Source organism: Hippoglossus hippoglossus, chromosome 20 (genome assembly GCF_009819705.1).
Source record: "Hippoglossus hippoglossus isolate fHipHip1 chromosome 20, fHipHip1.pri, whole genome shotgun sequence".
Taxonomy (NCBI): domain Eukaryota; kingdom Metazoa; phylum Chordata; class Actinopteri; order Pleuronectiformes; family Pleuronectidae; genus Hippoglossus; species Hippoglossus hippoglossus.
Genome location: NC_047170.1, coordinates 15,009,789 through 15,031,906, shown reverse-complemented (window position 1 = coordinate 15,031,906; position 22,118 = coordinate 15,009,789). Strand labels below are relative to the sequence as shown.

Genomic DNA, 22,118 nt, shown 5'->3' with positions numbered 1-22,118 from the left:
CTTTGAGTTATCTTATTTTCCTTATTTCCCCCTCACCTGTTACAGTTCACGTTCCTTCCATCATGCAGCACGGGCCCCGGGTCATGCTACGACATGGGGTTGTCAGATGTCGGCCTCTCGAAAATAATGCTTGTGAATGTGGGATCAAACATATTGTAGATATATTGTCCAAGAACTTAAAACACCAAAAATGAAATCCATCCAAACACTAATATATTGGGAAATGTAGTTTTCAAGATAAAGTTTAATGACAACACTTAAAACACAAAATGCTGATTTTCCACGTTTTTTTATACAAAATGGACACATATCTTATACTTCACATGTGTTTTAATATGCAAAACTCAGATTTTAATGTACAACTTTACCCCTCACACTTATGAACTGTAATATTTAAGCAGTTTCTCATCGGTGGGTTTCAGTATCTTCTTCTCCGACATGTTCACGACCCAGCCGGGAGCGAGGCCAAAGAAGATCTGTCGTACATCCTTCCTCATGGAGAGCATGTGATACAGTTCATCCTTTGAAATGTCTGGCAAAATATATCCATACTTCTGTGCCAGGGCTAACCGGGCCTGCTGGATCTTCTCCGGGTCCGCCATGTAACCGCGGTTCTCAGCATCCATGTAGTACTGGACCATTTCCTGTCCCGGTAACATTCGCTTTGGAATAGGCTGCCCACGCAAGAAGAACGGCACCGGCTTGATGAGGATGCCTGTAAAAGTGAAAATACATGTCAAGCGTCTGTTTTAAAAATGCTACAAGATGAGTGAGTGAACAAGACTGATGATTAATTAATTACCGAGACTAATAGGGTCGTAGAAACTGGTCGTGATGACGCCTCCGTTCCTCTCGATAGCAGCGATGGCTCCTTCAGAAGCTCTCTGAACCTCAATGTGGATTTTTGCAGCAAACTTACTGGCACCCTAGAACACAACAAACACATGTGAAGTGAAAAAGTGAGCAGGGTGAGAAAAAAAACAAAAAAAACAGGGGTCAACAACCACATCTTGATCTGTGTCCGTCACAGGGACAAGGCTGTCGTGTGGCGCCACCTTCTGGCACAAGATGATCAAAAGAGCCTACAGTTGAAGACCTGTTCTATCTGTGTTTCTTCTGTTTAAACCAAAAAGCACTTTAACAGCTTTGAGAGATTAGAGTAAAGGTTATGTGATGTTTTGATACTTTGTTAAACTCCTGCCACTAGTGGAAAATGTCCTTGATCAACAACATGCTCCAATCATACAGCCTTTACCTCATCAACAAGCTGGACTCCATAGTCCCTCTTCAGAGGCTGTATCGTCACGCCTCTGCCATTGACCAGCTGTGTCAGGTCTATGGGCTGGGTCGTGTCCACTCGTCCCAAATCAATCAGGTACTGCAGACGTCTCAGAGACAGAGGCTGGTACTGAGGACGGCGACTGAAGAAGAAGACAAACAAAAAGGAATACATGACAGGTTAAATTCATGAAGTCATTCAAAAGAAGTTCATTGAAAGAAACAAAACAACCTCTTCTTTCATACACGTCCACTGATGCAGTACTGAACTACAACACTGTGCTGCGTGACGTGGGCTTGTTTATTTAAAAGGCAGTAACCACAATAATAAGAGAAATAACAAAATATCGACTTAGAAATAAAAAGTTATTATTATTATTAATGTGAATTAGTTACATGGTATAAACTTAACCTTTCCTCTTTTTGTCCAACCCTTTGATTCATTTGGGTGAATATAACTTTTTGCTACTGCTCCACAAACACAGGTTTGTACTTGTCTTGTTGTCGCTGACAGATGCATCATGACAGTTACCAGGAGTTAGGTCTGAAGTTTATTTAAGTGTGATTTACAGCTGCATCCTCATCAGCTCAGAGCGATGACATGTGTCATTGTGGACAATGCACGTCTAGGATAAGAGATTTAATGTTATAACAGGAACTGCTCCTGGTTCCTGGTGATTCAAAACGTTGGATGCACATAATCACGTGTGAAATTCACATTGAATATGTATTTGTCTCACTTGTAATAACATTGAACCCAATCACACGTCACTGGTAGAGGTGTGACAGCCGGTGTTTACCTGTGTCCTTCATTGAAGCCATATTTGGGGATCACCAGGTAGAAGGGGGTCTGTCCTCCCTCGAAGCCCAGCCGGGGCCGGTTCCCTCTCTGCCGCTCTCCCTTGTGTCCTCTGCCGCTCCTGTTGCCCCCATGTTGTCCTCGGCCCCTGCGTCTGTCCTGCAGCACAAAACACGAGCAGTGTTGTTTTTAACCATTCACTGGGGGAAACAGGCTAACGGGCGATGCTAGCATTAGCCTGCCTGCTAAAGACAATCAGACAACAGAGGTGGGAACATAAGAGCTTTACCTCCTTTTTGGATCCGGGCTCAGGCCGCAAGTTCGCCAGAGTGATCCGCGGTAAGGTTTGTAAAACACCTAAAGCTTTGGCTCCGGGTAGTTTAGGGACAGACATGTCTGTGCTGCTCACATGTCAGTGCTGCTAAGGCAAGGACACCGGGGTCACGTGACAGGGGGGGGAGCGGAAGTACTTGTTGTCCGCAAGGAGACGTTTTCAGAATAAGAGCAGACACTCCAATTCTACTGTGGAGTGTTTGTTGTTCGGATTTATTTGACTTTTGTTGAGTATCATTAAATATTAGTCTCGTAAAAGTAGAAAAACAAATAGAATTACTTTATGGGTAAACTCAACGCACAGCGAATTAAGAAAACACACGCGAATAGGAAAAACACGTGAAAAATCAATTTGACAAAACACATGTGCAGAGAAAAGTGACAACACGTGCGAATACAGAAACTCGATGCAAATTGCGAGAATGACACCGGAAATGTTTCCAGGGGACCCCAAAAAGTGATGAACTTGGCTGTAGTTCCGTCTGCTACCTGTCAGTGGTGTGCATTGAACTACAGCCAGGTTCATCACTCTTTTGTGTCCCCTGGAAACATTTCCGGTGTCATTATCGCTATTTGCAGTGCGTTGAGCTCTCTCGGCCACCGTAGTACACAGACCCAATGCAATATACTTAGATGCTAAAACGTGTATTCAAGTTAAAGAGTCTAATGCTTATGTTTAATATTTATTTTTGTTGTTTAATACTCGTATTGATGTATAATCTCATGGTTTTGCGCTCTGCTGTTATTGTTGGGGATTTAACTAAAGCGCACCTCATTGACAGTCCAAGTCAACCAATCGCAGCCCTCCATTCCCGAACGACCTCTGGAGGCAGCCAATCAGGCCGCGCAGGGGGTGGGGCTAGGAGGTGAGTCTGTTCCGCTCGTGAGTCTCGGTTCCACTGATCCACGGACTGTTTGTGGTTCTGCTCGGAACCTCCGGACGAACCCGAACCCTCAACCCGCCCGAGCTGCAGCGAGGCCGGCAGGACGCAGACCTCCATCTCCGGGGCCACGCTCCAGCTGTTCGGTGTCCGGGGAGAGTGGGAGCGCGCGAGGCGGACCCGCGGGTGACAGTTGTTTGGTGGTGGTGGAGGTGGGGGGGGTTTACGTGGTTGGCTAACAGCGGCTAACTTCTCTCCACGCACCCGCAGCCTGCGCGCTGCATGTGCGGCAACAACATGTCAGCGCCTTTACCTGCCATCGTGCCTGCTGCCCGCAAAGCCACTGCGGCGGTGAGACCCCCGCGTGCACACGTGCTGTCATTTGTTTTTATACCATGCCACAACAGCTGTTAGCTTCACATGCTACACACATGCTACACACACACACACACGCACACACACACACACACACACACACTGCTGAACCTGTGTTTCTATTTACAGGTGATATTTCTGCATGGCCTCGGTGATACTGGGTGAGAGCTGCATCTTCTTTCTACCGCAGAAATAACTTGTACCTGTGACTTACAGATGGAACAACAATAATGTACAATAGTTATACAAGATTCATACTTTGTTTTCTAGTTCCTTTGCAGAATCAGATTAATAATATAAGAGATTTAGATGTCAAAGGGTTTTACATAAGATGGATGGATGGATAGACGTAGATTATTGATCCCAAACTAGGACATTCCTGTGTTAAATACAACACAACTAACACAATACAAAGAAAAGATGATTTAAAAATAAATTAAGAGGAATTACATGGAGGATACAAATTTAATGGATCAAATAGGAAATAAATAAATGAGTGAAAGTAACGTTGCTGTGTTAGAAATTAGTAATTATTTGATTTTAAAAAAGGCAGTGGCAGATTAAGACATAATTCTAGGAGGGAAATTCACAGCTAGCCAACAAGTATTTCAAATACACCCACTTAACCTTAACCAGCGGCAACACTTAAGTCAAGTACACATAAATTAATTAGTCATATTGATCCAGTAATATAATGTGAGAATAGAAATTGATGGGCTAAATGTATTGGCATGACAGAAATAAAACAATATATCTATGTATTATGAAATGGCCCATTGTACACGTAGAATACTTATTTTTTGGTATTTTAAATTCTTCCTCAACCAACTGTACTGAAATGGGTTTGATCTCCGTTTTGACAGGCATGGCTGGGCAGAGGCTTTCGCAGGCATCAGGATACCACATGTGAAATACATCTGTCCACACGCGTGAGTGTTCCCACCAGCGGGGTGTCTTGGAAAAAGTCTTTAAAGATCGTGAATTCATTGCTTTATTCAATGTTTATTGTTGACGCTGTCTTTACAGTCTGTTTTGTGCAGCTAACCTAAATCGTGATGTTTCTTGTCTCCGATGGTTGCAGTCCCACCATGCCTGTTTCTCTGAACATGAGAATGTCCATGCCTTCCTGGTGAGTGTCGAGGGATTCAAACATATTTGACTGTAAAGTTGTTACATACACGTTGACCCTCACGTTTGATTTCTCACTTACAGGTTTGATATCTACGGGTTGAGCCCCGACGCAGATGAAGACGCGAGTGGTATCAAAAGAGCATCAGAGAACCGTACGTGCATAAAATCCATTGAAACTTTGTGTACGTGTCACGGAAGTGCAGCATTTTGCTTTAAGAAGTTGTGTTTTTCACAGTTAAAGCCTTGATAGACCAAGAGGTGAGGAATGGAATTCCTTCACACAGAATTATCCTGGGTGGTTTTTCACAGGTAAGTGTGGCATGTGCGCAGATGATGCGTTACATAACACAGTTTTCTGTTTTACTGTGATTCACCGCTTATGTGCATAATGTATTTAAATAACCAAATCGAACAGATACATAAATACACTTCTCAACAAGCGGACTCAAATATACATGCATATCTGAAAAAGTTAGTGAGAGGTAATTCAAAGCACGTGATTTAAAACAGAAGTGTGGAATTAAAGGCCTGATAGAAATTACGTGTAAGAGCCAAACAACAGTTCAACATTTTGGGTAATATGCTTAATCCCCTTTCTGAGTGTGAGTTAGATGACAAGATTAAAATCATTCTCATGTCTGTCCATTAAATATGATGCTACAGCCGACATCTGGGTAGATTGATCTGGAAACAGAGGTAAACATCTGGCCTGGCTCTGTCCTAACTTTCACAAAATCAACCTACCGGCCCCTCACAGCTCATTAATTAGCAAACTACATCTTGTTTGTTTTATCTGTGCAGAAATCTTGCAGCATTTCACCTCCGCAGTGGATTATATGTGGGACTATTTCTTGCTTCTTTGCTGTTGCTAGACAACCAGTAGAGATGATGTTGTTGTTGAGCCTGGCCAAGAAATATTTTGGCACACAACCCCCTGAGCGATTCCTTTTAGATTCGACCACAAGGTCAACACATGAGCTGGCAGCGGTGCTTTTGTGCAGCAACACACACATTCGATTACATGTGCAAGTGGACAAAACTGAAATTAGTTCTAAATGATGAAATAATAGATTATAGCAGTCGGGGGGGTCTTGAGTTTAATATGCACTATGAAACTAAAATCGGCTCCATTCTTTTCGGGTTTGATGTTTTATACTTGTTGTCTGTTGATAATAAGATGTGGAGAGTTGTGTCATGTTGTGTTGGTTTATTTTTCAAGGGTGGAGCGTTGTCTCTCTACACGGCTCTGACAACTCAGCAGAAACTTGCAGGAGTGGTCGCTCTGAGCTGCTGGCTTCCTCTGCGCAACTCCTTCCCTCAGGTAAACAAATAAAAGCATGATGATGCATCTGCACCTGTTTTAAGAGGTTTATTTTCTTGAATGCAAATTCTTGAGAAGCTATTTAGATATTATACCAGAATATTAAAGTATTCCTTTTAGTGATGTCTCTTGGCCAAGTCATAATCTGTCATAATCAGATGATATGAATAATCCTAATCTCTTCTGCTCTCAGGCGTCTGCCCACAGTGCTAACAAGGACATGCATGTGTTACAATGCCACGGAGATGCCGACCCCCTGGTCCCCTTTATGTTCGGCACCCAGACATCGGAGAAGATGAAAAGTCTCATCAATCCTGCCAACGTCACCTTCAAGTCGTACCGAGGACTACCTCACAGCGCCTGTCCAGAGGTGGGTGAGGGGAAAGTCCCGTCTTCAGCTTGGACGTTTATTTGCATTCTGTGTTTTGTTACTTCCGCCGAGAAAGTTTCGTTTTCGTCTGCGTTTGTTTGTAAATTAGCAGGATTGAGCTAAAACTACTCATCTAATCTCTATGAAATGACTCCACATGCAGGATTTTTCTTTTTCACTTTCTGTAACATTGTTAGATAGGATGTTAATTATTTTATTTCTTTCCTTAATTTCTCAGAGAATAATTCATGGATCTTGATAACATTTATTATTTTTATTTATGAGTGTTTGCAATATGGTTCAGATTCAAATAAAAATACAGATTCAGTGAATTTAAATGTATATTTTGATTTCCTTCTGTATCTCTGCAGGAAATGGTGGATGTCAAACGGTTCATCGAGAAGCAGCTTCCTTCCATCAGCGACGAATGAACTCGGGGAGAATCTGTACAAACGCACAACACCTTCAGAGTCCTATGGATGCGACTCCATTGTGACTCAAGGACTTTTGGAACCACCGACTTATCTGACAATAAAAACCACGCTGCTACTCATCGAGCCAGACGAGACTGGGAGCTGCTTCCCGTTCGCTCGGGAGAAGCACGACTGAAACGATGCTGCGTCCTGACCTGGAGCCACACACGATATCTCAGTGTTACAGTAGAGTAACTTTAGTTGCTTGATTTTAAAGCTATTCGCCATCGAGACAAGCCATTAACTGCAGAACACATGTACTGGAATAACTAGGGCTACACTTTATGGTTTATTACTTACTATCTTAAAATAAATGGCCTGTTGTTAAAATGTTTTAGTCAATCTTGTGTATTTTTAGTATTATTGAAGTGAGTTTATTAGGAGATTAAGAAGCACAATGAATCATGGCATTAATCTATCTACTCAGATTTTAATATATCCTGTTTTTAATTATTGTAACTTGAATAGTTTTTGAATTTGTCAGTGAACAACAACTCGAACACATGAACTTGGGCTTTTTGTAACACGATCAGTATTTTCTAAAACACAAAACAAAACAAACTTTACGATTGGCGACCTATTACTCAGAATATTCAGTTAAAAAAATCTCAAAATTAATGACTTGAAAACAGCCCATATGCAGATAAAAGTGTAATATAAAATCAGCTTAATGTGCAATCCATGTAATAAACATGTCAAATAATGTATTTTACCATAATAAGAGCTACAGTAGTAGATTTTTGTGAATATTCACAACACATGACGGCGAAAACAACATACGATTGTGCTTTATTGAAGTTGTGAGAATTTCAAATAACTATTTCACACAAAGTCATTTTTTTTAAATACACAAATATATCAGTGGTTGTGGTCACGTATTCAGTTGATATCTCCCTGTTATGTTTAATTTAAATATAGTTTGACTAATATCACAGTATTGAAACACACAGACGATCTATTTTTCCGGGTTAATCAGCTCGTTGAGACGTAAAAATGTATTTCTTTGTGAAGAGCTGAAAGCACCAACATGTGAAGTCGTTGTCGCACCGTTCACGTCAGACCGAAGGTGCGAGTGTAGAGGATCTTATTCCAAGGCACTTTCCTTCTTCTTAAATTACTGTTTAACTACTAGCTTCTACAAGAACTGGATATGCATTAAGGCTCACAATATACCTAAATACAAATGCAGTGCTCACAGATACATGCTTTCCCTCATTAAACAAGGTAGAAAAGTGCAATACAAGCGCTAGGGAATATATAAAAATATAGATATGTTTTCAAACAAGTAACGGACCGAGCATTAGTCCTTGTTTGTTCCGAGGGTTTTGGAAAAGCTAATCATGTGTAATAAACGGCAGTTACAGCCGGACAAAGAAGTGTTCATTTTCCTGTCTGTCTTTCTTTAAATAGCAGAACACAAAACTCCTTCGGGTGGGTGGGTGGGGGGGGGACGCATGCGCCATTTTGAAAAGCTAAGTGTGTGCTGGCAGTGGAGGGTCTAGGGCTCAGGGGGGGGCTCCTCCAGGCTCTTCAGCAGATCCGTGTACTCTGACGAGTTTATGAAGCGCGGGTACGAGTCTCTCTGCATCAGCGTGTAGATCTGCTGCTGGGCGTCGTCGAACGTGTGCGAGGTCGGCTCCAGCATGTTGCGGTTTATCACTTCCCGGACGCGAGAATCCAAACTCACCTGGAGAAGATGGGGAGATGAGTGATCAATTATATGCAAACATTATATAGAGCCAAGTATGGAAATCAATTAGTTGATCGACAGAACATTTTAAAGTTTGGAAAGAATGGCTCAAAGGTCCCATTTCCCCCCTCCCAACCAGTTGACCTCACAGTCTTCCTCCCTCACCTCTTTAGGGGAAAGGATGGAGATGAAGTCCTCGTATATTTGACGGACCTTCTCCTCCACCACAGTCTTGTTGGTCTCCTTCTTCAGTTCCTCACACGCGAGCCAGAACATCATGTTCTCCTCGCTGAACTCCGTCCGCAGGAACTGCCTGAAGCTGCCGCGACCCGCCGCACTTTTCATCACCCTCTCAAATGAGATGGTCCAGGAGCGGGCATCGTCCAGAGTAGGTTTAGGGCTTCAAACACAAAGGTTCATTGTTATTTACTTCTCCTGATGTTTATGGAGATTTGAGGGAGGATTTGAAGTGTTTATCCGTTTACCTTTCTTCACAGTTAGTTATTCCCTCTGTCCTACGTTCAAACGTGGATCTTTGAACTGTCTCATCTTCACTTCGAACAGTCAAACTGGAGGAAGAAACACAGTGAGAGCTTCTTGAAGATATTTAAAGTAACTTGTCAAAAAGGAGATTTGATTTTCCCACCAATTAAAAATAGCCCCCCCAGAGTGCTTTAAATGTCAGATTTTCTAACTAAAAATAACAATTAAAGTTGTTTGCAGTATCTGTATTTCACTGCATGGCCGATAATTAGTGGACACATTACAACATTGAACCCTCGTGGGTCCGTTTGGGTCTCATGATCATTGAAGGGATCCATCCACCCATTATCTATCCCCTGATCCTCTTAAGGACCGTGGGGGGAGCTGGAGCCAATCCCAGCGGATATGGGTGAGACCCTGGACAGGTCGCCAGCAGGGCCAACAAGTATCATCAATTTAGAGTATCAACCTAACCCCAATCTGCATTTCTTGGACTGTGGGAGGAAGCCTGGAGTAGAAAACCCACACAGACATCGGGACAACATGCAAACTCCACACAGAAAGACCCAAGCTGAACCGACCACACACGGCTGACCACTGCACCACCGTGCCGTCCCTGTTAAGGAGGTCAAAATGGAAAATGACATAATTCTGTCAACCGAAACCATTTTTTGTACAACCTCAAAGTGTATCGCAGGGTCAACACACAGACACAAGCAACCATTCACTCTCACATTTTTTAATTGAGTTTCCAATTAACCCCAACGTGCCGGAAGACTGTGTGAGAAAACATACAAACTCCACAACTGGTAACTTTCTTCTTGTGAGGTGAGAGTGCCAACCACTGTTCCACCGTGCCGCCCTGTGATGAGAATCAATCGCTCACATTGATTTTCTCTCTTCCAACTTGGCGGAGACCCTGCGTGTTCTATATGTTGTTTGCTCCACATTCAAATGAACACAACAGCTCCAGTAGATCCTGGATGATCCACCGGGAGCATTTGCAAATTTAGGTAAGTGTGTCAACTGTCCACCTCGTCCTGTGGGGGAACACTTTGCGTAATTAAAATGTTCCCAACACCTCATGTAGCAGCTGGCTGTGGACTAATTGGTTCGGGTGAGGGTCCGCTGTGAGCCGCCCCATCTGGGAAGGTGGCCGTTGTAGCTGCGCAACGATTAGACGGAATCCACGTAGATGTACAGACAAAACCTATTACTCATCCCCGGTGGAGTGAATTACCTCGGCCGCGTTCTGCACACAACAGGTTGGCTGAGCTCAGAGGACGCTCGAGTAAACGGTTGATAACTCCAAAGCAGATTAAGACCCCCGAGGCCTCCGTCTAATGAGCTGGGTCCCGGGACCCCCGCAAACGGTTTTCCTGGGGTCATGGTGTGGGGATGGAGGCCGAAAGGGAAGATGCATCCTCCATTGAGATGCTGAATGAGAGCAAGGAGTGATATCGGTCTCACGTAACAACCGCACAGACAGGAAGACTTCCCACGCTCCAATTTAATGCCAACATTTTCCAAAGCATACACGCAAGAGTCTAAATTCTGCATCACTGCATCTACGGACTTGCTGCACTGATGAGCTGCAATATGCTTGAAAGTCAAACCTTGTGCACATGCATTGATAATTGATATTGAAATATAAGTAAAAACAGCAATATGCTGCGGAAAATGTCTGGAAATTGGTTCGGAGATTATCTGGAGTTTCCCTTTAACATATTTAGAATGCAGCAGGAGATTGTCCTGGTCAGACACTTTCATAACAACAGGAAAATGTCCGGAGCGTTCAGGTGAGGGGTGGAGCCTCAGTAGATCATGCAGGAGGCAGGACATGACGTATACATGTCTGCCCTTATCGCCAAAAGCTCTTGAATCTCGTCATCTTTCCATGTTGACATCTTATTTATATATTTCCAGTTTTGTGTCCCTCGCGTGTTGGAAACGTCATCAACACGCCCACTCGCTCACTGAGAATGTTTCCGGACATTTTCCACCTGTATTCTCACATGGAATCACTCGGACATTCTCCTCTGGGAGCTGACAGGAAAAGTTACTGAAAATGTCCTCAGCAACTGACTCGCACAGCTCCCCCGAATTTCAGGATGTATTAAGAATTCTGATAATGGGCGGTTGGGTGATGACTGGAAACCATAATTTCAGCCCCAGAATGTGTCCAGTCAACAATCGACGAGTGGAGGACGACGGATATTTCTTATACGGAATACAGAAATTACGTCATTGGTCCCCTCTCCCACCCCTGTGCCTTGGACCACCTGCCTCCCAGATCCGGCCCTGGCTGCATGCATGTGTGTGTGTGTGTGTGTGTGTGTGTGTGTGTGTGTGTGTGTGTGTGTGTGTGTGGTTACCAGGAGCAGCTACAGCAGCAGCACCAGCAGAAGCAGCAGGCGTTTGAGGCGTTGGTGGGGGTGTTTCCCATTCTGTGGCGCGCTTGGAGGACACTGGCAGCTGCTTCCTGATGAACCTGCATCTGTCTCTTTCGCATCTCCTGCCGCTCTGAGCCCATGGACTGCAACCGAGAAGACAAGAGAGAGAGAGAGAGAGAGAGACAGAGAGAGAGAGGGGGGCGGAGGATTCACTGGAAGATTATTACCGCATTAAGCCGGAGCATCTCGACATCACAGTCCAAGAAATCACACCAGATTAAAGATCTGACAGGAGGCGTGGAGATCCAGGCCCGAGTCTTTCTGAAATCCTGTGAATTCTTATCTGCTGAAAATGTTTGAACGCGGTTTGAGGCGTTGGAAGTCGTGTGTTGAGGAATGAAGGGTCGTGACGCATGGGGGTCAACTTCAGCAATCAATAGTAATAATAATAGAAAGTGTGGTCTGTTGAGGTTCTGATAACTCAGTGCAACAGCTCGAGATCATAACAAAACCACCTCTACATCCTCTCCTCTCCATCCTCTCTCCTCCTCTCCTCTACATCCTCTCTCCTCCATCCTCTCTGCTCCATCCTCTGCTCTTCATCTTCTCTCCTCCAACCTCTCTTCTCCATCCTCTCTCCTCCTCTCTCCCAATTTCTCCTCCTCTCTCTTCATCCATCCTCTCTCCACCTCTCTCCAAATTTCTCCTCTATCCTCCTTCCTTCCCCATCTTCTCCTCCTCTCTCCTCCTCCATCCTCTCTCCCAGTTTCTCCTCCTCTCTCCTCCTACATCCTCTATCCTCCATCCTCTCTCCTCCCTCATCTTCTCCTCCCCACTCTTCCTCTCTCCTCCTCCATCCCTCTCTCTGTCTGTGAGGGATGAGCAGCAATGATAGCGACAAGGCGTTACTCTTGCACCGCAGCCATCGCATCCATCAGTCGCATCCTCCGGAGGATACACACACACACGCACACACGCACACGCACACACACGCACAGTCGATTCTCCCTAAAGCAAGCAGCGTGCAGCCATTTATAGACGCATAATGAAATTATTTGATCGGTAAAGCTGATAATTTGCAGCGCAGGCAGATTTTGTATTCTTTAAGGCCAAAAAGCAGAATATCTGCGGATCGTTACACCATTTTGAACATCAATTCATATTCTTATACAGATCATATTGTGGAGGAATTGTCCAACATGAATCCTCATATTTCTGCTCGCTGGAAAAATCCAGATAAAGATGCTCCTCACTGGATCCTGAAATCATCCGCCTGATTCTCCACAAATTACGCACACACGTGAGGATTTTCTCCTTTTAAATAATGGTTGCCAGAGACCTACGTTGTCTACACAAATCACAGATAACCGTGTACTCACTGTGTCACCATGAATGCATGAATACAGGTGATTTTTTGGCTCGATCACATCCGTCTGCCTCGACTTGACACAAACCAGTTGGTTTCTCCTGCGCGCATGCGTCCCCTGCAAATGTGAAGAGATTTTTTTTTTCTTCTGTGCGCCCGTGCACGAACGACCAGAACACAATGTGCACAGAGACACACACATCAGCTCCTGCAGGACGGATGATGCTGAGATGTCTACTATTTATTACTGATCTATTTGTTTGATGACGCATTAACTTTCTGCCATTTGGATCATTTCCACCCAAGTAAATTACGCAGATATGTGTTAAATTCTTATTTGTTTTCATCCCCATCAAAAGCCTTTCTTAAAACAGTTTTATTATAAATCCTTAAAATGTATTTATATTAAAAAAACACATGCTCATGTCACTGACGTGTCTGTTACTGTTTGGCGAGGACGCATTTCTCTGAATAATTCAATCAAACATCTGGAAATGCCAATTCCCACATCTGCAGCTTCGCCTTCCTCTCGTGCGCCCAGGAGGCCCATTACCTCCTGTGTCCACCAGGGGACGGTGGAGATCTATTTAAACAGACTATAGGATCCCCCCCCACCACCACAAAAAAGTGGAAACCAATGCAAAAAGGTTGATTGAGTGATTTAAAAAAAAGTGGCTGCATGATAAAATCCAACCCTGCATGGTTTCTGTTTGACCTTCAGGACTCTGTGTGTTCAGATGAGCCATCAGGTTCCAAGCAGAGCTGCCGTTATACAAATATACTCCTTCAATGAAGCAGGTCTGTCTATAGCCATCAAAAATATGACTGATTATTATTATAATTTCACATAATTTGTTGATCCGTTCCGTTTCTCATCAGCAGTGTCTGACTCCTATATGTAAATAAAGTGAAAATATATCCTTAAGTTAATTAATGTGTTTTCATTTGATGCTACTTTGATACTACACTCAACGTTGGCCCCAAGGTTCAAATCCCAGCAACATTTCACAAAACCCAACATTTCAAAATCACAATATTTCACAAAACACCCCAATTTGCGAAAAGACAAAAACACTTAAAAAAAGACAACATTTTGAAAAACACTTACAGTTTTGTAAAAATTCATAAACCAAATGTTATATTGTTGGACCACAAAACCACAAAAAGACTGCATACAAAAAAGACAAAACATCAGGGCTTGACAAACCTTGTAGTAATAATAATGAAATGTATTAATATGGCACTTTTTACAAAGTGCTTTACAGGCCAGATAAAACAGTTCAGTCCCACTTGATGAGTAAATGACAGTAAACCAACTAAAATATATTTGCACATTTCCTTTTCATTGATGTGCTCTTAAATATCCAACTGCTGCATAATCAGAAAATCTAAACTTGAATACATTTTTCTCACTACAGCACAGTCACACACCCATATGTATATATATATATATATAAATATATATTCTATCTCCTCAACACACACAGTGGTGGGAAGCTCATCTACATTTCCTTCATCCTGCTCTGCAGCGGAATGAGATTATCTCCTTCAGCTGAAGCTGCAAATATGACATAGGAAATATGTTAAATGGTGATGGCAACAGAGGGTGAATACCCATCCACTTCCACGATGAAACAGCTATAAAACAAATTAATATACACAAGCCTCTGTGTCCGGGCCTCACCATAAATCACACATCTTGTAGCCGTGGTAATCTTTGAGAGGAATCGCCTTTTTAATGGAGCCTGCTCTCTGGTGAGAAAACTGTTAGTGTGATCTACAGCAGGGACACACGTTTAAGCACATGTGTGATTCATTCCACCCTTCTCACACGCGGGCCGTCAGCAGATCCACCTCCGCTGAAGATGCATTGGTTCCAGATCCAATGCAGTGTCCAGGATCCGGCCTCCACACACACGTTGGGTAAATCAGCCGACGTGCTGTGTGCTGAGGCCGATCCCAGCAGAGAGGAACACTCTAAATGTGCAGTTACACTCACTCTGGTTATTATGTTTCCTGCTCTCCCAGTCTGGGGCTTCATTCTTTGCAAGTCATTATTCCATCTATGGCTTTTGAATAAAATCTTTCTCTGAGTTGAGGCTGAAAAGTGATTGTTTTTCACACACGTCTTTTCCCTCTGTAATCTATTTACTGTGAGGTTCATCTCAGGGGTTTCTGTTATAATGACTCGTCTTCTTTTTTTATATCTGACTCAGATTTAATGGTTTTTCTTTTTGCCTGTTTTCTGGGCTCTTGCGTGTCAGAGGCAGAAACGGGCCACAGGCCGCTGCAGGGCTCGGCTGCACAGTTTTGAAGTGTGAGGTCACCTGGTCGCGTCCCCGCGTCACATCCACACTGACGGATTTGACTTGATGTAGGGAAACCAGTTGTACCAGTCTGGCTCAGAAGAATCAGATCATTAACCAGTGGTGGAAGACACTCATATCTTTTACTTAAATAAAGTACAGTAAAGCACATTGAGTTTTTATAAAGACTGGAAATAGAAGGAAACAGGCCTTGCTTGGTTGAAATGTAACAAAATCCACCATCTCCTCTAACGATGATTTCTCATTTATTTAATCTGTACAAAAACCATCAAATGTAAAAAAGACAATTTACCATTTTGCAGTCATTGGGTGAATGTTGAAGTTCATTATGCATTAAAAATACTTACCTACATCTCCTTGTGAGTATGTTTTAATCATTTAGTGTTCTCGAATATTTTAAATGCTAAATAGGTTGAAGTCGAGTACGCGGTCTCATTCAAGGGCAGTTATTTTTCCAATTTAAACTTCAATGCACATAAAGGAACACTTTCCCCTCAGTTAGCGAATTGCAGCTAATTTCCAAATGAACTCTGAAGCTTTCAGGCTGGAGGAAATTGGCTCGCCACGACTGTAACAGCTGCAGGCGGCTATAAGGGCTGTCAGCGCCTGCAGGAGAGAGGGCACCAGGGAACATCCGACTGCACTCAGCTCGACGGAGAGAAGCACCATCACTCTGTCGTTTGGATAAAATGAGGACTTTGCAGGAGCGGGTGTTGATAGAGATTCATCTGTTTCCCTTCGGGCCGTTCACAGACGACTAAAGTTTGTTGGTTGTCGTTACCGGAGACGTGTTTGTCTGTGGTTATGAAGAGCGACACGCCCTCACAGTGAACATCATCTGTGTGATTGTTTCCAGCAGGGAGGCGGAGTCATGAAGATGAATATTACCTTTGCAGGATTTGCAGGTTTGAGCATTGGAGCACAGGACTTGAATTAAAAATGGCTTCCCCCTGCTCTGTCTTCATGCTCGGTGAATAATGCTCCAACGCTGAGCAGCTCAGTGTATTTCCACATGCATATTTCATGTTCTAGCTCAGGATAACCAAACATTACACCCTGATGTGACATTTTATTCAAATACTTGGGGCATTAATATTCTGCTGTGACAGCCTCCATTCTTCATCCTGCAGGAATTAAGTGGGATTGTGGCCAAAAAAGTTCTTCCATACCGAACTGTGTGAACCGTTTATTTATGGGCCTCGGTTTGTGCACAGATGAATTATTATGTTGGAACAGAGACAAGCCTGTTGAACAGAAGTTCCCACAGAGGAGAAGGTGCATCTGAGAGTTATTACAGGAAAATTCAAGATCTTTTTGTATGAAATTGTTTTCTGAATTTCCCTCTGATTATTGCTTTTCTGCGTTAATTACAACTTTTATACTTTTATACCTCAATAACTCTTTCAAATGACACGATTCAAGAAAGACTCTTGTTTCAAGAGGTTAAATAATAATTAATCAATGACACATATACAGCTGAATTAAAAAATAAAAACAGAAATATCACAGACACACACTTTCAGAAGCTTTGCTTTGCTCTGGTGGCGCCTATTTCTCTTGAAGATGTTTCTACACCTTGATTTGAGTCCGTCAGTGGTAAACCCAACTGTTTGGACATTATTTTGAAAGGAAACCCTCCAGTGGACATAACGTATCACCGCTTACAAAGCACATTACAGCAAAAAACCAAGCCACGAAATCCAAAGAGCTGCCTGCAGAGCTCAGGATAAAAAAATCTGATGCATTGAAGGACCCTGAGAGCACAGTGGTCTCCATAAGAAAATGCTACTACACAAAATGTGAAAACTTAAGGCATCTGAATTCTTTCCAATTTTACTGACCGTCTTATATATAAGGAATACAGTGTATATAGTGTGATTTTAAATGCTCTGCACATTGCTATTCGAGCTAAAGTGCTCTACCTATATACACATTCAGGGGGGAGCAACAAGGAACAGTATCATAATGTAATCCAGCACAATGGCCCTGCAGTCAGAGTGCATGTGATGCCTGCACTCCCAGGGGGAAGAGGCTGTAATGAGCAGCACAGAGTGCAGGTAATGGAGTGACGAGGACGGAGCTACTTCATATTCACGCCTCATTCGCTGCCAAACAGCAGCAGTGCCCATAGAAAGTCTAAAGGCATACAAGTCGAAAGACGACTTCAGGAAAAACATATATTCTTTGTCTCTGTAAAGTGTTTTGCTGGAATCATTTCGCAGATGATCCCCTGGTTTCCGTCGGCGTCTGACTTACATTGTCTTCACAATAAACTGAGGCGACACATCCACCTCCGCTCTGTCTCACACATCCTGCAGAGGTCTATGGCGACACCGTACATCATGATGTTTTCTGCACAGCCTCTCGAGTGGCTGCTCTGTCATTTGTCTGCATCGCCTGCTAAGGTTTAATGTTCCCCCTTCCTCCATTACTCCGTTTCAACTCGTCTCCTGTGGACAGCAATGTGTAGAGTACTGCAACTAATTAGAGATCTCCCGAGAATAAAAATCAAGGTTGGGAGAAATGGAATATGTTCCTCCAAAATAATTGGACTGAGTCGGTGATGGCAGGCTGATGTACGGCCACACTGAGACAGTAGAAAGAGAAAAGACAGACAGAGTGAAAGAAAAGGCGACTCTCCTTCCACCTCCTTCATTCCGGTTGGTCTAGAAACTTAGTATTTGTCAAAGATCAGTTTTTATTCATTCATTACTGGAGATTCATAAAGAATATCAAGCTGTATTTTCACAAACTGCAAGTGTGAGGGAATACTTTTAATAAACCTGCACTGCAAACACAACAATCAGTAGAAACAGCATCAATAGTTGAGGAGAGATTTGCACAAGCAAGTTATGCAACAGATGCTACTTTCACGCCGATAGGGTGATTTTATTAACTATTAATATTACTGATAATAATTGCTATAAAAACCTAAATAATGTCTTATAATATTGTGTAGATCGTCTGCACAGAATACAAGAGAAATGCAGTATGTTTTAAGAAAATGTGTAATTTCATGTTCATTTTCTGTCCTTTGCTTAATATCCGTCTGATACTAATATTTATACCCAAATCAACGAAATAAAGTCTTAATTGATTGATTTTAAATTCAATTCAATTCAATTTTATTAGTTTAAAGCCAAATCATAATATACATTATCTCAAGGCACTTTACATAGAAGGTCAAGACCTTAAAAATGATAGAGAATCCCAACAGTTCCCGCAATGAGCAGCACTTTTGCAAAACTCCCTCAATAACGGGAAGAAACCTCTGGCAGAACCGATATACCAATATAAATATGTGGTAAAGCTGAAGTTAACTCAAATTTCACCAAAGTTTGTGCTCGGCTCTGTAGAGTGCACCTGTCAGATTCCCTTTCATCCATTGCCTTCAGCTGTGCTCGAAGCGCAGACAATCCTTCATGCACTCGTGAGCAGTGTCATCCGTTATTCTGTCACCTGCAGAGCTGCCTCACTGTGTCACACCGAGCTCCGACAGCACAGGAGATAATTCACAGGCAGCACCGGTGGCTTTTCCCTTTCATTCAGGTCTCTGTGTGGCAGCTACATGTCCACACACATGCAACACATTTGTTATTTAGGTTAAAATGTTATTCTTCTTCCCTCTTTTTCCCTTTTGATTAGCAGATTTGTCTGTTTGCTCCAAAAAAAAGCATAAAATAACCGAAGTATTTGTCAATTTTACAGGTCCCCAAAGAGCAGCCTGCTTTCTGCTGAATCGATTCTCTTCCATTAGTGAACCTTGAGCGGTTGAAGAGGTAAATCGACTGTTCTAAAGAGACGTAGTAGAAGAAGGTGGCTGGGTCAAGTTGGTGAAGTGGAAAAATATGTTGTGCTGCAGTGTTGCATGACGCAATGTGGCCGTCAGGGAAACTTCACAGCTAAAACATTTTTTCTATTTGTGGATTAAAAATGAGCTGTAGTTATTTTTTTCTGCATTCAGAAGTCTGGTGTCATGTTTGTTCAGTCATTGGTTGTTGTTTTTTTATCCTTTGAATGTGACTCATGCTGATTCACATTCACTGTTAAAGGTCTTTTTTTGATTCTAATTGCCAAAATGGTCTGTTTACGTCTTGAGGCAGGACTTTATTCTTTTGGACGCTGAACCTTGAAGACACGAGGACCGAGGCACAATCAAGGGGGGAGCACCTCGGCAGGTAAGAGGCTGATGGAGCACAGGTGTGTCAGCCTTCACTCCTGCTCCTGGTAGGAGTGTTTAACATGTGTCTAGTTTTTGTAACTCACTGAATTTGTCGTATATTTTCTTAATTTCATGTTTTTATGCACAAATTAAAAACAGTCGTAAGAAAAAGACAAGAAAGGAAAACGCAGATATAGTGTATGCTGAGAATTGTTTGGGTCACAAGCACAGTTATGTCATGAAAACCTGATTTAGACAAGACTGTGGCCAAAGGGCTTCTCCTCTGGTTCAAGCCGAAAACAAGATGCTCCAGGAAAATCAAATGTTGCCGTTGTAAAGCGAAGACTTAGAGATCTGAGGACATTATTTGCAGGGGTTAATGAAAGGTTGCACTGATCTCATACGCTGAGGTGTGAATTCTCCATCTGCTCACTCTCTGCTCACTCCAACGACCCTGAGATTGAGCAGTGAGCGAGCTCAGTCCTTTGTTGTCTGAAGTCACTCAAGTGGAATCAATGACGTGGAGATGAGTCAGAGCTGGAGCTGAGCTCGACATATTCATGCTGAGGACACTCAAACAAACCTTCAAACTGTTTTAAGGGTTGAGAAGGTTACGCATCCTGTCCTGGTCTGAGTCCGTCCAATTAGCAACATTCAAATCAATCAACTGAACCACTAGTAAGTTACGACCCGGGCGTAACGACCCCCTGTACATCTATTATTAAAGGCATGAAGAAGAGAAGACAATGACACACGTTTTCCATTAGACAAGATGATTATTTCATGTTCAAACTCTGAGCTCAGCTGTGAAGTTTGATGCGGCTTTGACGTGATCTTTATTTGCATGAACCTAAGTGGATCTATAAATGAAAATACAAGCGACCAGACAAGATGGGTGTTTTTAATATTAAAGCAGAGCGGCTATTTTTCTAAACCATATCTCGTGTTTACATCAGGCAGAGTGTGACTAACGCTGAGACATCTCCCCTCAGGAGACGTCACAGTCACGTCCCAAAATATGAGCTCGCTGAAGCTACTGAAAAGAGCAGGCACACGTGTGTATGAAATAAAAATAGTCTTCTTCTTCACTGCATTTCACTTCACTTCACTGTATTTTATAGGATATTTTATCACCTGGAAATTGTAGTTTCTGTGCATTTATCCCGGAAATGAAAAGGAAAATCACATAATACAGTGAAAAAAGATGAGGAAGTTGTAGAAAATATACAACATACCACTGCAGTACAATACAATAGACCACCCTGTCATCAGTTATTTCTGTGTAGTGGAAAGATTATTAGGTTTGAACTATTATTCTTACATTAAAATCTAAGACTAATACAAGAATAAAGTCAAAATATTACAATAATAAAGACGAGATATTACAAGAATAAAGTCTTAATATTTCCAGAAATCAAGACAAATATTTTCTTAGGAAATAAGCAGCAGGAAGAATCCGTGCTCACAGGGGCTTCACTCCTTCTGGATCTAAAATCTTGAACTAATCTCATTGTTTCTTTAGAAACTACGAAACCACTTCGACTCCTTTGCAGACGTGACCACTGATAAAGTCAGAGTCGACCACTTCTCCCTGTCTGAGTGGTTCTTTCTTCAGAATGGACTCAGTTTCTTGCACAATCATTTCAAAGTCCTGATACTTATGATGATGTGAAGCTGACGAGCCAAAAGATTTCATTATTTGTGAAACAAGCTGATCTTCTGTTCCCCCACGTGACAACGGCACGTCGCCTAAAACTACGACTTTCTTCTTGTTACATTATAACTTTGATCTCCTATAGTAGTTTATTCTCTACTGCTCCATAGCTGTAGACAAACTGAATGACAACATTTTAATTTGAGGTCAGAAACACAATGACCACATGTGTTTTTAGTTGATTTATTTATGATTTACATTTCTCAGCAAACATGAGTCGTCTCCTCTGATGTAGCATCATAACCGTCAGGATTCCCCCTCGACCCAGAAACAAGGGACGAGCCAAATCTCCCAGAAGTAACCGTTGGCTCGTCTGCGAAGCTGTCGGAGCAGATCTGATCTGACGACTGTCAAATCTGCTTTAGTGTCCACCTGTTGGGGCCGAGTGCACACCATCCCAAAATACTACAACAGCCGGGGGGGGGGGGGGGGACTCTTCAAATGATTGTCTCCACTCACTGATTTTACTGCTCTTGGTTTAAAGAGAGCAGTAAAAAGAAGAAGAGGGTAATAACCGACTTTAATGAGCTTCTCACTGGTAGAAGACAACACGCTGGTTTGATTCAACCACCGAGGAGGAATCTTATGACCATCATTAAATCTGCTCGTGTGTGAGGATCGTCTTGAAACTATAAGATTGACAGGTTGGGCGTTTGTGAATGAAAATCATTTATTTGCATTTTTCAGTTATTCCTTCGTGGAAATACATGGGAAAATTGCAAATTGCGAAAAAAGGCGACGCATTAAAAAGTCAAAGTAATAATAAAGTAGCGTCCATCATATACTTTGACAGAGAGTCAATGAAAACAACCTTTTTTCACGAGTCTCAGACAAAATATCCTGAGGGAGCAAAACTGAAATAATATCAGATTTGATCATTTCTGATTTATTAAGATGCTCCTCTGCTGGATATTATGCAAGAGGTGAATTTCAATATGAAAAAACATCAATCAAAACAAGGCAAGGAGACAAAATGGAAAATAAACAGTGACGTTGAGTTTGTGTTTTTTACTGTGAGCGAG

General features: G+C 42.5%; 3 protein-coding genes across 5 annotated transcripts; 1 reads left to right on the top strand and 2 right to left on the bottom strand.

Moving 5' to 3' along the window:
- Positions 1-227: 227 nt before the first annotated feature.
- On the bottom strand, positions 228-2,691 carry mrpl15 (mitochondrial ribosomal protein L15). The gene is made up of 5 exons (XM_034572848.1): positions 2,367-2,691; positions 2,079-2,236; positions 1,256-1,421; positions 803-926; positions 228-715 (listed from the first exon to the last, which is right to left on the bottom strand). The coding sequence occupies exons 1-5, from the start codon at positions 2,469-2,471 to the stop codon at positions 378-380; spliced, it is 891 nt and encodes a 296-aa protein (XP_034428739.1). The 5' UTR covers positions 2,472-2,691; the 3' UTR covers positions 228-377.
- A 564-nt stretch (positions 2,692-3,255) lies between these two features.
- Positions 3,256-8,334, top strand: lypla1 (lysophospholipase 1). 2 transcript variants are annotated; one of them, XM_034572662.1, is made up of 10 exons: positions 3,256-3,418; positions 3,471-3,642; positions 3,796-3,827; positions 4,530-4,595; positions 4,748-4,795; positions 4,879-4,949; positions 5,033-5,106; positions 6,017-6,118; positions 6,312-6,488; positions 6,860-8,334. In XM_034572662.1, the coding sequence occupies exons 2-10, from the start codon at positions 3,574-3,576 to the stop codon at positions 6,917-6,919; spliced, it is 699 nt and encodes a 232-aa protein (XP_034428553.1). In that variant the 5' UTR covers positions 3,256-3,418; positions 3,471-3,573; the 3' UTR covers positions 6,920-8,334. The 2 variants fall into 2 exon arrangements, with proteins under 2 accessions (XP_034428553.1, XP_034428552.1); XM_034572661.1 differs by having other exon boundaries at positions 3,256-3,642.
- On the bottom strand, positions 7,734-13,026 carry LOC117754032 (regulator of G-protein signaling 20). Of its 2 annotated transcripts, none has more exons than XM_034572664.1 (5): positions 12,907-13,026; positions 11,510-11,670; positions 9,137-9,220; positions 8,817-9,051; positions 7,734-8,648 (listed from the first exon to the last, which is right to left on the bottom strand). In XM_034572664.1, exons 2-5 carry the CDS (start codon positions 11,665-11,667, stop codon positions 8,460-8,462), a joined length of 666 nt encoding a protein of 221 aa, XP_034428555.1. In that variant the 5' UTR covers positions 11,668-11,670; positions 12,907-13,026; the 3' UTR covers positions 7,734-8,459. The 2 variants fall into 2 exon arrangements, with proteins under 2 accessions (XP_034428555.1, XP_034428554.1); XM_034572663.1 differs by lacking the exon at positions 12,907-13,026 and adding an exon at positions 12,317-12,327 and having other exon boundaries at positions 11,510-12,067.
- Positions 13,027-22,118: the final 9,092 nt, after the last annotated feature.